We start from the raw sequence: 14,667 nt of genomic DNA, 5'->3' as shown, positions 1-14,667 counted from the left end.
CTGGCCCAGAAGCCGTGAGGGCTGGCCGCCCACAGATGTCAGTGTCAGGCTCAGAGAAGGCGATGTGTTTGGTCACAGCCGTTGGCCTCATGTTGGACTCACATGTGCAGGCCTTGAGCTTGCCTTCAGAGGTCTTCCTGTACACGTGGGGTGCACACACACCTCTGACGATCCACTCCAGTTCCCATGTGTTAGGGAAGAGGTCACTGGGGAGGTGAAGGGACTTATCAGCATCACAGATACAGAGATAGCTGGGACTGGGACTCGTGTTTCATGATTAGGAGGGTAATACTAGGTTACTGTTCTTTTTGATACCATAGTGATAAGTACATGGTGACCTGCATCTGTTTAATGAGGGAGGATAAAAAAATTACGAAGAAATCTAAAACTTCTTTGGTTATCTTTGTTTTTGCCATAGGGCACAAGAGCTTGCTGGAGAGAGAGAGAGAGGCTGAGAGGGAAAGTGAGAAACCACCCTCAGGGGAGGTGGCACACTGCATCCCCTTCTCCATGCGCGTACACGACCCTGGTGTGACTCTCCAGCCACTGGAAACGGGACTCAAATCACGGTTGGCCAGTACCTTAGCCACCATGCCAGGCCTGGCCTCTCTGAAAGTGCTTTGACTTTAAAGTTAGTGGGGCGGTCAGGTACCGTCAAAGGCACCGTTAGTTACTGTCTCTTTCTTTGGGGGACAAATCAAAGGCCAGAAGGCTCAACTGTGGCAAGAGAAATTTTTCTGTTTTTAGCTTTTTTACTATGGGGTGTGTACACTTGCCAGAGAGAGAGACAGAGACAAGGAAAGTGAGAAATAACCCCCCGGGAAATGGCCCTGCCACAGTTCCTCCTCTTTCATCCTTCTCTCGGGAGTTTGGGCACGCATGCACATGCACATGCACCAGATGCGGTTTTAGGTTACCAGGTCTGGGACTCGAACTGCAGAGTTGGCCATGTGAGATCTAGCACCTTAGTCATCATGCCGCCTGCTGGCCCAACCAGAGAAGTTTTAGTGGCCAGAGGGAGTCCTTTTGGCCAAACTAGGATTGCTGGTCAGACATACACAGGTCCTAAGGGAAGCTGTCTGAGGCGCCCTCAGCTAGGAGCAGTGCTGTGTGGGTGTGTTTAGGGACTAGCACAGGGAACGAAGGGCAGTGCAACTTCCTAGACCCCTGAGCCTTCATTGGTAAGAGCCGAGTGAGAGGTTTTGAACGGGCGGGCAGTGGATTCCTACTGGCATTCCCGCTTGTTACCAGCTCTGGGTGGGAGGTAAGGGATGACTCTCAAGGAGTGGACAGCTCTGCTATAGAGAGATGAGCAGTGAATTGCACCATTTCACGTACATGGGACTGTCTCGGTCACTGGTAGGTGACCAGTCTGTGCAAGTGCTGCTTCTCCTCAGGTGTCGTCAGAGTGTTTCTGCGCAGAATTCAACGGTAGAAGCCCCCCCCCCACACAGTACCCAGGGAACACTGTAACACCTGACCGTTTCTTTTTCTGCCAGTGTTGGCTTTATTGTATAAGCCTCAAGTGTTACAACTAAGACAACGGAAGTAAGCTGTAGAGAGAATTTTCTAGCCAGTAGGAGCCATCTCAGTATAAGAAAAATAACGAGGTGTCCTTGCCATAGGATGCCAGATTATCAGGTGTTTTATAACGATTGAAAAGCCTAGTACTCTTCAAGATACTTGGGGATTCGATCCTTTTCTTTTCTCATCATCTAATCCATTCCTTTTTTTTTTTTTAAGCTAATTTTGCTGCTATTCTTGCTTTTGTTTGTTGGTTGGTTTTTTGGCCTTTTTTTTTTTTTTTTTTTAGCTTTTTGCCATAGGGTGCATGCACTCAGCAGAGACAGACAGAGATAGAGAGAGGGAAAATAAGGAATCACCCCAAAGTGGTAACGGCCACACTGCAGGCCCTTCTCGAGTCTCCCCCTGGGATCTCGGGCACGTGTGCACGTGTGCCTGGCATGATTTTCAAGCTGCCAGTTCTGGGACTTGCACTGTGGGTGGCCTGGGGGTCCAGCACCCTAACCACCACACCACCTGCCGGCCCCACTGCTGCTGTTCTTAAATATATGTCATTACAGTGGGGTATGCCCCGTGATTATCAGAGGGTCTTTGTCATTCAGATCATACGTGTATACTCTTTTTAATTGCCAGAGAGCATATGTACATGCCAGATGCGAGGGGAGCAACCACCTCCTCAGTGGGCATAACCACGGCATAACCCTTCCGCCTCCAGTCCTCCATTCTTTCGGGGTGTGAGGCATGCACGCATGTTCCAGGAATGTTTTCAGCCATCAGTTCCAGATCTGAACTGTGATTAGCCATCTGAAGTCCAGTTCCCTCAGCCACTAGACTCGAGAGCCAGCCTTGAATTTTGATAATAGTATGAACTAGGTAAGAGGACGAAAATATGACACATTATTTTAGGAATGGTCTAAGATGAAACATTTGGAGAATTTGATGGAAACTAAAAAAGGCAAAGAATTGACTGAATTTCTCTGATCTGGCTTGTTAAGTTATAACTCACGCAGTACTTGAAGACTGCTGTCATGGGAGTATCAGCTGGGAATTAAAACTCAATCTTGTCGTTTTATCTAAAGCACCAATAAGGAGTCCTTAAACGGTGGAAACCCTCAGCTCCACAAACAAGATGAGCCAGCTAGGAGACCCATGAAGTTAGTGGGGCTGGGCCACGGAGAGGTGAGTGTTGGATCTTATATTATCTCTCTGCTGTGTGAAATAGATGCACGTGATTCGGGGAACTCTTCGCATAGATAGAACACCTCATCCATCCATTTACTCCCAAGGGCTTTAGAGAAAGAAGCCGTGAGCTTAGCCTGCTATAATGAGACAGGTATACTCCAGGCAGGGGATAGTGCCTAAAAGCAGATTATATTTACCAAAAAAGTTGCTAAGAAAAAGAAGGCAGTTTCTGCCATGGATCTGGTGACTTTTGGCAGCGAGGGGTGACCTCCTTGGCGGTGTAGGTCAGCGTACCTTTAGCTTCCATGCCCTCTGCCCGTAGTAATACGTTGTGGATTCCTTTGGCCCATCCCTGTCACTTCTGTGAGTAGGAAGAGCACAGTGGGTTGGAGGGATGTTTCAAGAAATTCACAAGCCTCCTGATGCCTTTCATTGGAAACCCAGACGTTGTTGTGTTATTTGTTTTATCATTTGGTCAAGCAGGTTGCCAGACCGGCCCATAAAAAGAAAGCTCGCATGGCGCGGACGCGCTCCGATTTCTTGACTAGAGGTACTTTTGCCGATGGGGAGGGGGACACAGAGGAAGATGATTACGATGACATTCTTGAGCCCCTTCTGTCCCTTGATCAAGCTTCTCACTCTGAGCTAGGGCCTGTACCCAGCCTGGGTCAGGCGTCTCACAGTGACTCCGAAATGGTAATTGTACAGCAATTTAAGAAACATAGCAAGCAAATCTGATGGGAGTAGTCTTTGCTAATCTAAAGCTAACCTCTGCAGCTTCTTCCCTTGGTATGGTTTGTACATGGGAAACCTCAGGGAACACAGCAACCAAAATGAAGTCTTCATTTCACTGGACTCACATAAAGGGCACTTAACGTCTATGAAATCATTAACTAGGTAGCATTAGGGTTATTTAGTTTAGTAGAGACTTCCCATATTATATCTTAAAAGCTCTAGAGCAGAAGTCCTTACTTTTTTTCTATCAAGTGCCAGATGATAGGTATTTTAAGCTTTGTGAGTTTGATAGTCTCTTGCTGCTGCTTACCTGAGCTCTGCAAGCAGCTGCAGACAGCAAGCAGGCAGGGTGTGCCCTGTCTGATACTCCCCACGGGCACGGACAGGCAGCAGGGTGAGGTCGCGTCATTCAGAACTTTTACTGACATGCTATGCATTTTACTTTGGGGTCTTGTTTTTGTTTTTCGCCTTTTGCCTTTAAACTTGTTCCTCCACCACCACCCACTACCATTTTCCTGTAATAGTAAATAAACATAAGTTTCTTTTTTAAAGAATTATTTAGTTTTTCAAATTTTCTACAGGGGAAAGAGAGTAAGAAAGTAGGCCACCAGGTCCAGGACTTGAACCATTGTTGGCCATGTGGAAGTCCAGTGCCTTAATCACCGTGCCACTCCTGGCCCCCCAAACATAAATTTTTAAAAATTCAGTAAGCAAAAATGTGACTCCCTGAGCCAGCCTCATAAAGTAGAAGACTGTATTTAATGTGAACTTGTACTAATCACAAAATACGACATTGAAATTGTACTTGAATAAAGTGGCACAATTTTTGGCTAAGAGTAGAACTTTGTCATCTCAAACAAAGTTAGGTATGTATGTGGTTTGACAAGTACTTGTGGCTATGCTAGGTAGAGAGTTTTATTGTAGAATTTTCCTAGAAAGTATTTAATACAAGAGCACTTTGAAAGTTGGTAGAAAATGGAATTAAAGTATGAGTTTAGTTCGGTACACATAATTTTTGACATTTTTCCCGTAGGTTTTTCGTAGCATGCATTTTCTATGAACCTGTCAAAAGCCCCTTGCATGAGGCCCCGTGAGTCCAACATGAGCTCAGGCATGATCTGATGAAGCGGCACCTGGTGCGTTGTGTCCATGCACGTTCCTTCATCAGCTTCCAGCCTAGTGGCCGTTTATTGTGGGCTGCAAGTTTTAGTACAGTGCTATTTGTGTTGTGTTTTGTTTTCAGTGCAATTGTTTTCTGAGTTATTAAATATATATATATATTTATTTATTTATTTATTTTTTGAGGAAGAGAGAGATTTTTCCTATTGGGCATGTGTCCTCACCAGAGACTGTGGGATAGAAAGTGAAAACCCAGCCTTCAAGGGGGATGGCCACACCACAGTCCCCTCTCCTCCATTCTTCTCTCAGGATTCAGGGCACACACAAACGCTCCCAGTGTGTCTCAAGCCACTGGGTCCAGGACTCAAACCACGGTCGGCCACGTGGGAGTCCAGCACCTTAACCACTGTGCCACCTGCTGTTCCCAATTCATTCAACATTTTATCTATAAATTATCTTAAGCTGTTTGAATTTTGTCAGAGCACTACTTAATTAAAATGTTTTATAATTTCCAGAATACCTATAGTTTCCAGAATATCTTTTGTTGGAGATAGACCCAGTTTTAAAATGATCATGTTACTGTTCTGTGAGGAGAAAACAAGCAGTGATAAAGGCAGAAGCTTGCAGAACAGATGCCCTTGCTCGTCACGTGGGTCGCTGCCTTGAGCCAGCTGCGGGAGGCTGGAAGGTGGAACCGCAGGTGCCATTAGAGCCATCAGAGCCCCACTCTTCTCCCACAGGGCCCCATTCAGCTCCATTTGGGAGGCGCCCTGTATTTGAGTCGTGAATGATGAGACGTCCTCTGTTCCGAGTAGTGCTTTAAAAGGAGGTTATGTAATGGAACAACCTAATTTTAATTGAAAGGACTGCTTTACCGCGTGGGCCTCGATTTATTGTTTGTGGAGAACTGAGCCCCTGCAACTGCTGCTCCGTTCCTGAGTGTTTCCTTTGTGACAAACCCTAGTCCTTCCGTGGTAGATCCTTCCTCACTGGGAGCTCACAGAGGCGAGCCAGGAGTCGGGCTTTCTGCGGGAGCACTCTGCTCCGCTCCTCTCAGGGTCTAGCCTGTCACCTGCTTGACGTCACTGCATGCCTAGCGTAGAGCACCCCCGCACAGCCTTAGCCGCTGCTCCTCACTGTCCCCTCACGGCTTCTGTAGAACAGGTGGTGGTACTCAGCTATGGTGGACACTTGCATGAAGGAGCTTTGCTTTCTAGAAGATGCCTGTAGATACTTTGCGGGTTGGGGAGGGGAGGCACACATTTAACATGCGTTTCTGTCTTATTTTGAAAATATGTCATGTTCTAATATGATCTGATATTGTCAATGAAATCTTACTGTTTCTAAATGTAATCTACTGCTTTCTCAAAGTCTAGATGTTTTCTGGATTTTAAATGGAGTTAATTTTTGGACATGTGGATTTTTAAAAGCTGGATTTTTTTTCCCCAAACTGGACTAAGTGACCCTGTCACTCGGATATTTGCTAAGAAGTGTACTGTAAAACCTTGGAAGAAATAGCCATCTCACCTTTCCAGTTGTGACATAACGGATTGAATAAGATATACACAGTTACAGATGAATGACGTGAAAGGGATTTGATGAGCATTACCGTTTGAGTTGGTTAATTAGAAATCTGTTGTTACCCACTGAGAGGGAGGGTCCTTTCCCTCCTTAGTGACTTTGTTTTCTTTAACTTTTTACTCCAGACTCACCCTTTGAGTAACTGATAGTTTGCTGCCTCCACTCAACTTTTAGACCCACAATGTTGACATGTGCCCCCAAATGACATTTTCTGTTAAGCAATATTTTGTTAAGAATTATTTAATTTTATTTGTTGTTATTATTTTTTAAAATTTGACCAGAGACAAAGTGAGAAAGCAAGCCACTAGGTCCCGGACTTGAACCATAGTCAGCCATGTGGGAGTCTAGCACCATAATCACCAGCCACCTGCCGGCCCTGCGCAGTATTTTAATAGCGTTTTCTAACCTCTTGGTGTTCAGGATGGTAGGTGGGTTAGGAAGAGCATTTCTGTCCCTCACTGGAGGAGTAGGGTAGGAAACACTGCGTTTTCTCTCTGTGACGTCTTCTGCTCTTCCCAGACTTGAGGTCGGCTCTGGATATGACGGTTCGCAGTAGCTCTCCAGGGTTTGTGTCTTCTTTCCCTCCAGGGTAGTAAAACGAAATTTCTCATTGTTCTCCTGAGACTTCTGTCACTTCTTAAGTTCCTAGTTGTTTTTCTCCAAGTATGTGTCAGTGTTGAGTTTTCTTTCTGTCTACCATCCACTCACCAAAGACATCCGGGAAAACCTGTCAATCCAACAAAGCTATGTTTGTTCCAGGGAGGGGCACCCCATCTTGACTTCTTAGTAATGTCTCCTGGGAGGCAGGAGAGAACTTCTGTGTGCTTGTAGCGACTGGGCTAGGGGACTTCCAGGTGGGTTTTGCAAGGTGGGAAACTGGTTGGGATTGAGCAGTGTCTATGGCAGAACACGGACTGGCCACCCTACACAGCAGCCCCGCTGTCGCCTACACGCTCTGTGCTCCTGCTGGGCTCCACTCCCGAGAGACCCAGGAGCAGCAGTGTGCGCCGTCGGGACCGTGTTTTGAAGACTTGATAGAATGTCCCCTTGAAGCCATCTGAGGATTGGTGCTTTCTTGTGGCACAGTTCCTTCTCGGGTTTTCTATTTCTTCTAGGGAAATTGATCTTTTAAATAAAGCCTTTTATCTAATGGGGTCAATTTTGATAAACAGCTTTTTCTTATGAAATTATCCATTTCATCCAACCTTTCAGGTTTATTTGCATAGAGATTTGGGAAGTAATCTTACCATTTTTAAATTTTCTTTGCTTCACGGAGTATTTTCTTTTCCTCATGGCTTATTTTGTAGATTTGTGGGTTTTTTTTGTTGTTGTTGTTGTTGTTTTTTTGGTGGGTTTTTAACTTCATCTTAGTCTTCACTTTTTCAAAAATACCAGGATTTTATTTATTTTACCTATACTTTTGTTCTCTATTGATTTCTGCTTTTATCCTCCTGATTTATTTCCTTGTGTATACCTTGGTTTACCTTCTTGTTTTTCTAGGTTTTGAGTTGGGAATATAGTTTATTTCTTTCTGTTGATAGGTTTTTAAGGCAATGAATTTTTCTCTGACCAATCTGCTTCATGTGCATCTAATTGATTCTAGTATGTGAAGTTTGTATTAGTTTTTTCCCGAGAATAGCTTTCATTTCCTTTTTAAATTTTACCCAAGATTGGGCCAGCAGACGGTGTGGAGGTTACGCAGCTGAATTCCACATGGCCAGCAGTGGGATTCAAGTCTCTGACCTAGCAACTCGAACACACTGGGCGTGCATGCATGTGTTCCCCAGATCCTAAGAGGAGAATGGAGGAGAAGGGATTGCAGCATGGGATTGTACCCTTCCGACTCCCCAGGGAGTAATTTCTCACTTTCCTCTCTCTGTCTCTTTCCAGAGAGTACAGGCATCCTATAGCGAAACCTAAATAAATAAATAAACAAACACACACACGCCCGTGTGCGTGTGCACACATGTCACATGAATTTTAAGTTCTTCCCTGAAATCAGTTGTAATCTTCTGGTAATCTTGTATTTTTACAATTAAGTGAGCCGTCTCTTTCTGGAAGGGATTTTAGGTCAGTCCCGAGCACAATGCTGTAGTGTTTTACTCTTCTGTTGCTTTTGCACAGTGTTCCCTGGACGGCCCTTGTTCTTTTTTTTTTTTTTTTTTTGTGAGGTTTTTTTTTCCAAAGGCCGCATGTACCAACCACGAGGAAGCATGCACTCACCAGAGAGAAAGAAAGTGAGAAATCACCCCCCAGGGGGATGGCCACGCCGCAGTCCCTTCTCCTCCATTCTCTTCTCGGGATCTTGGGCACGCACGCACACGCGCCCGGCGTGAGTTTTAAGCCACCGGGTCCAGGACGCGAACTGCGGTCGACTACGTGGGAGTCCAGCGACATAGCCATTACGCTAACTGCTGGTCCCCTGGACGACCCTTGTTCTATGCAAAACTTCCTAGTGAGATTGTGCGAGAGCTGTGTTGCCATTTAAATAACTTATGTGTTTATTTTCCTGCTTGCAGACAATTCAAAGATCATGTGCTCTCTAATTATGTTCAAGTGTAGATTGTGTGTGGTTTTATTTTCCTTCCCGCTGATGATACTTTTGGAAACTATGTCATTATAGCTGTACTTAGGAAGCCTCCATTGCTGTTAGGTTCCTAGACATAGGTAGTTTTTCTGTTCTGAGTTTATTTCCTTCATGAGAAAGAGACACAGAGAGCCAAGTGTCCTCAGCAGCCAGCCAGCCAGGACTACGGGCACGTGGCCACAGACGGGAACCTTGCTGTACGGCCCTCGGCTCACACAGCCCCAGCCTCCCGCCTGTGCCACTGCGGCCAGCTGTGGACTTCCTGAAGACCCGCAGTCCCTGACTGCCCTCCCTTTTTTCCTCTAACAGTCTATGTAAAAAAATAGTCATTCATTTGGTTGAGTTTCCCACATTTCTGGATTTTGCTGATTGTAACTTTTTGTTATTTAAATAACTTTATACCATTTGACAGGAAATGCAGAAGATGCATATCCATAGTGATCAAGAAGGGTTTTTTTTTTTGGAGAGGTTTTTGCTATAGGGCGCGTGCACTCACCAGAAAGACAGAGAGAGACAGAGACAGAAAGCGAGAAATCACCCCCCGGGGGTATGGCCACGCCACAATCCCTTCTCCTCCATTCTCCTCTCGGGATCTTGGGCATGCACGCACACGTGCCTGACATGAGTTTAAGCCACCACGTCTGGGACTTGAACCGCGGTTGTCTACATGGGAGTCCAGTGACAGCCATTACGCTAACTGCTGGTCCCTATGATCAAGAGTTTTTAATCACTTGCTTGCTTTTTATTTTCTTTTTTAAGGAAATGTTTTATAGGTGGTGGTGGGTAAATCCTGTAACTTTCATTAAGGGCCATAGCTCTCTTTTCGTTACTGTTACGATTGAACATAAAATTGTGTATTAGGGGACCAGCAGGTGGCATGGTGTCTGGGGCGCTGAACACTCCCTCAGGGCCAACCACGGTTCGAGTCCCAGACCTGGTGGCTTACTTTCTCACTCTCTCTCTCTCTCTCTCTCTGGTCAAATGAAAATAAATGAATGAATAAAAAGAACTAATTTTTTAAAAATATTGTGTGTTGTTAGCTGCAATGCTAGAATAGTTACTGTTATCATATAGTTGAGGTATAATATGTACAGCAAAACTCACAGATCTTCAGTGTATAGTTTGATCATTTTTGACAAGTGGGATCAGAATCCTCAAGCCTTTCTCTGAGGAATTGTAAGAGGAGGCGATCCACAGCTTTACCAGTGGGCTCCTGAAGACAGAGCAGTCAGAGCAGGGCCACCCGGAGGGGAAGAGCTGGTCAGGAGCAAAGGTCTTGATGGCAGGTTTTGAGATACTTGCAGACTTTCGGGGGCAGGGGCAATAATGATAACGTGTCTTATTATGAAAATGTTTTGAGAAAGTGAGCCAGAGCTTTAACAACGGGTCTCCCAGCCAAGCTTCACCAGAATCTCCACCACAGCAGCATTCCTGTTTTCAAACGGGCTAATCAAACGGGCGGTTTAGTGAGTGTTTTCATAGGGTGTCGCTAGATGTCTACTGTGCAATCCTGATTTGGTGCCCTCTGACTTCTTTCTTTTTTTTCTTTCTTTCTTTCTTTCTTTCTTTCTTTCTTTCTTTTTTTTTTTTTTTTTGAAAGAGAGAGAGATTTTTGCTATAGGGCCCATCTGCTCGCCGGAGAGACAGAGTGACACAAAGTGAGAAATCACCCCACTAGAGAGAATGGCCATGCCACAGTCCCTTCTCCTCCATATTCTTCTTAGGGTTTTAGGCGTGCACGCACACGTGCCTAGTGTGAGTTTTAAGCCACCAGGTCCGGGACTCGAATTGTAGTCAGCTGCGTGGAGTCCAGTGGTGTAACCATTACCCCATCTGTTGATCCCCGTTTTAGGCCACCAGGTCCAGGACTCGAACCATGAGTGACTGTGGGAGTCCAGCGACATAACCATTACACCATCTGCTGGTTCCTTTGTTTCCTTATCTTAAAAAGCGTTATTTAAAGTGCTCCATTCTTCCTCAGTTAACAATGTGAAAGACTCATGGTTAAATTCTCAGGACCCTCAGTTCTTGGGGATGGGCTCAAGGGCTGCTGTCATCACTCACAAAAGTCTCTTGAACTTGTTGAAACTTAGGTTGAGAAGTAGTTTACACTTTGTATCTTCTAATTCCCTTTTTCTATGAACTTTTAAAAGTCTCTTTATATATCGCTAGTGCTTTGCATGCCCTTTCTTATCGTACACAGGGTATTATAAACTTTGCCTCTCTGGGTGCTGGATGTTCTTTAGAAGGTTAGTTTGTAGTAACATTCTGGAGCTTAGTCCTGCTAGCACTTTGGTCCTTTCAGGTCTTTCTTTTAAGTCCTCTGCTGGGGCTGGTCACTCCCAGCTGTGCAGCGCAGTCCTGTGTGCTTCACCAGGCCCCAGAACCATTGGACTGTGTGCTCTGGCTTCTGGTCGCCAGTGCTGTCCCCCATCTGGTGCAGTGCTGCCCGCTGTTACCTCGGACCCTCAGGCAGTGTCTTCCTGACTTGGGTTGTGTTCCCACACGGGTGTGCAGGTTAGTGCCCGGTGGCCACCTCTGCCAGGTCTGCTGAGTCCTTTCTGTGCATCTGTCTTCCCCAGTCCTTGTCATTTTGGTCACCTTGGACTTTGAGCTTTGTGTTCAGCTCAGGAAGTGTGCCACGCCTCATCTGGTACCACCCCCTGCATCACAGCCTGCAAACCATCTCTGGGCAGTAAGCCAGCTGCTGTAGGACTCCCGGCTCTGTTCCTGTCCCCGGGGATAGCTCTACTTGTTCTTGAAACTCTGCTTTTTGTTACTTTGTCTATTTGTTTCAGGCAAGAGGGCAAAACAGGTCCCTATTACTTGGCCAGAGCAGAATCTCTTCTTTACATTTCAGCAGCTTAGGATATTTTGTTTCTTTTGCTAAGGCCATAGTTAAGCAGACCAAAAGGCTAAGAAAGATGACCATAACTACAGAAAATAAAATATTAGGAAATGACTTAACTAGGTCAGAACTTCTTTACTGAGAATGGAATCGAGTGTGGAAGTGTAAATTGCAAACTAACAGGACAAGAACTACCCATTAAAATTGAGGTTCTAGGAGCCAGCACATGGCGTGGTGGCCGACCAGTGTTTGAGTCCTGGACCTGGCGGCTTGCTTTCTCACTTGCCTTTTTTCACTCCCTGGTCGAATTTTAAAAATAATAATAATAACAACAACAACAAATGGAACTAACTAAATAAATAACTCTTTTTTAAAATTCAGGTTCCACTTTGATAGCCTAAATTGTTTATAATTGAGACCCGAGGTGGTGATGATTAGCCTTAATTTTTGGTCCTTTGGTTGTTATCTTTGTATGTTTAGCTCTTTTAAATCCTTGACTAGATGTGATAAGAATTTATAATAGTAAGTTAAATCATAAAAGTAATTATCCCTTTTGGAACAAATAAAAGGAGGCGTGAAAGACAATACTTAGCATTCTAATTTTATCAGCTCCTCGATCTTCTGTGTCTTTAAATGGCTTTGGCTTTCCCTTGCCTTTCACTTGAGAGTCTTCATTAAATTGTCAGGAAAACATGAACCTGTAGGTCCTATTTAGCATTCTCACTGACCTAAGTAGTCCCTATTTCAGATGGCTTATGAAAGAAGTTAACAGATTCTTAGTAAGTTCTCTTATTTCAGTGATTCTCTGAATGTATTTTTGTGTATTTTTCAGCAGCTGTGTTTCTTAAACCATTCTTTAACTTGACTTTTAATGATAGTGCAGTCATGTTTACTTGCTTTTAAAGCCCCCACGTGTAATTGTTACAGACATCACAGCGCTCTTCTTCAATGGATGAGCAAGCCAAGCTTCATAAGGCTATGTCTCAAGGGGAGATTACGAAGTTGGCAGTGAGACAGAAGGCTTCAGATTTGGATATAAGGTATAAAGTGTACACGAAACTAATGGGGATACTGAAATTTTATTTAATTGTCTATAGTTAGATAATGAGCCTTTTAAAAATATATAATTGATAAGAAAGTTGTCTTGACATTAAATTTGTTTTCCAATTTTTGAGGAAATATAAAGTAATATTATAGTTGTGTGCATAACCGTATTTGGGGACGTTTCTAAACCATCATGTGACTTAGGAGCTTCTGTTGTAAAAGAAGAGAGGTTAGACCAGAGGAGGTTGAAAATGGCTTGCATTTCGGACTTGAATTCTTTTCCGACCTGCTTGTTTTAGAAATGGAATTGGAAAGGACTTTCAGGAAATAATCCTTCCTTCCTTCCTTCCTTCCTTCTTTCCTTCCTTCCTTCCTTCCTTCCTTCCTTCCTTCCTTTCCTTTCCTTTCCTTTCTTTTCCTTTCCCTCCTTCCCTCCCTCCCTCCTTCCTTCCTTCCTTCTTTCTTTCTTTTTTTAATAGAGCACGTGGAATTTTTCTCCTTTTCTTAGAATTTTTAATTTAATTAATTAATTTATTTTTCACATTAGTTCACCAGAAAGTAACAGAGAGAAAGAGAAGGAAGGTGAGAAAGCAAGCTGTGGGACCAGCAGTTAGCGTAATGGCTATGTCGCTGGACTCCCACGTAGTTGACTGCAGTTCGAGTCCCGGACCCGGTGGCTTAAACTCAACGCTGGATGTGTGTGCATGTGTGTCCAAGATCCCGAGAGGAGAATGGAGGAGAAGAGATTGCGGCATGGCCATTCCCCCAGGGGATGATTTCTCACTTTCTGTCTCTCTGTCTTTCTAGAGAGTGCACACGCCCTATAGCAAAAACCTCTCCAAAAAAGAATCCTACTTTCAATGTTTTATAACTTTTATTTTAGGGAATTATGTGACTTCTCTGAGTTTTATTGCTATATTAAAGATGAGGAAATTACCTTTCTAGTAAAGTTTAAATGTGAAATTGAAGATTGAATGTAATTTAATCTTATTTTAATTTAAATGTGAAGATTAAATGAGCTTATATACATGAAAAAGTATAAACCTTAAAGTGACATAGAAATGTTGAACAGTTGGACCTGCCAATTCCATTTTTACCTTTTACCTTTGTTTTTTTTTAAACAGACCTCAGAGAGCTAAAATGAGATTCTGGGCCAAAGGGAGACAAGGGGAGAAGAAGACTCCCCGGGCGAGGCCTGCCACGCAGTCAGAGGCTTCCACACTCCCAGCTGGCTCCGACGCGACTCCGGCTCGCCACTTTCCAGATGGTAAAGAGGGACCGCGGCTGGGCGTGTCGTCACAGTCCCTGGCTGGCCTTTCTGAAAGCTTGCGGTTCTGCAGTGTGTGTGGCAGTCCTGGGGCATAGATGCGTGAGGAGGTAGGGCCAGGGCTGCGGGACCACGACTTAACTGAGACAGCTCCACGGTTACTTTGCACCAGTCTTGGGAGTTCCAGGGACGTGGGGAGCGAGACAGCGAAGCAGTGGCCACCTCAAGACTGAACTCTGTAAATCTTGGGCTAGCCTTTCTCTCCTCAGCTGTGAGTATGTAGCCACGACCCGTTCACTGAGGCACATAGCACTGGCAGTGGTTACTCTGCACACGGCACTGTCCGTGCAAGCTCAGCAGGTCATCAGAGCAGCTTCCTGAGGGTGGGCGTGATTACTGTCCCAGTTTATGGACGAGAAAACCGAGGCACGGAGAACTGCATATTCATACACATGTAGTTACTGGAAGAGCTGAGATTGGAATCCAGGCAGTCCCAGTCCAGCTCCAGAGTGCACGGCCTTTTTTTTTTTTTTTTTTTTTTTTAAGATTTTTGCTATAGGGCCTGTGTGCTTGCTAGAGAGAGAAGGACAGTGAGAAATCACTAACCGGAGGAGACCGTGCCGCAGTCCCTCCTCCTCCACCCTCTTCTCAGGATCTGGGGCATGCATGCACACACTCCTGACGCATTTCCAAGCCTCGGTCCTGGGATTCAGACAGTGGAGTCAGTGATAGAGGATCCAGCGCCTTAAGCACCATGCCACCTCCTGGCCCCAGAGTCCA

The 14,667-nt window shown here is 44.9% G+C and overlaps 1 protein-coding gene across 13 annotated transcripts in view; it reads left to right on the top strand.

Annotated features, from left to right (window-relative positions):
- MYO9A (myosin IXA) overlaps positions 1–14,667 on the top strand; it is a 206,150-nt gene that overhangs the window by 147,363 nt on the left and 44,120 nt on the right. For 9 of the 13 annotated variants that reach the window (XM_027767790.1, XM_027767784.1, XM_027767785.1 and 6 more), the window contains 4 exons: positions 2,604–2,703; positions 3,187–3,402; positions 12,504–12,616; positions 13,745–13,887. In XM_027767790.1, the coding sequence (XP_027623591.1) occupies positions 2,604–2,703; positions 3,187–3,402; positions 12,504–12,616; positions 13,745–13,887 (572 nt within the window). The remainder of the gene's footprint in view (positions 1–2,603; positions 2,704–3,186; positions 3,403–12,503; positions 12,617–13,744; positions 13,888–14,667) is intronic. The other 4 variants (XM_027767791.1, XM_014583739.2, XM_006167258.3 and 1 more) reach the window with 2 other exon arrangements.

Source organism: Tupaia chinensis, unplaced genomic scaffold, assembly GCF_000334495.1.
Source record: "Tupaia chinensis unplaced genomic scaffold, TupChi_1.0 Scaffold144682_1, whole genome shotgun sequence".
NCBI classification, from domain to species: Eukaryota; Metazoa; Chordata; class Mammalia; order Scandentia; family Tupaiidae; genus Tupaia; species Tupaia belangeri.
The sequence above is the reverse complement of the archived record's forward strand: the minus strand, read 5'-3'. Positions and strand labels throughout refer to the sequence as shown.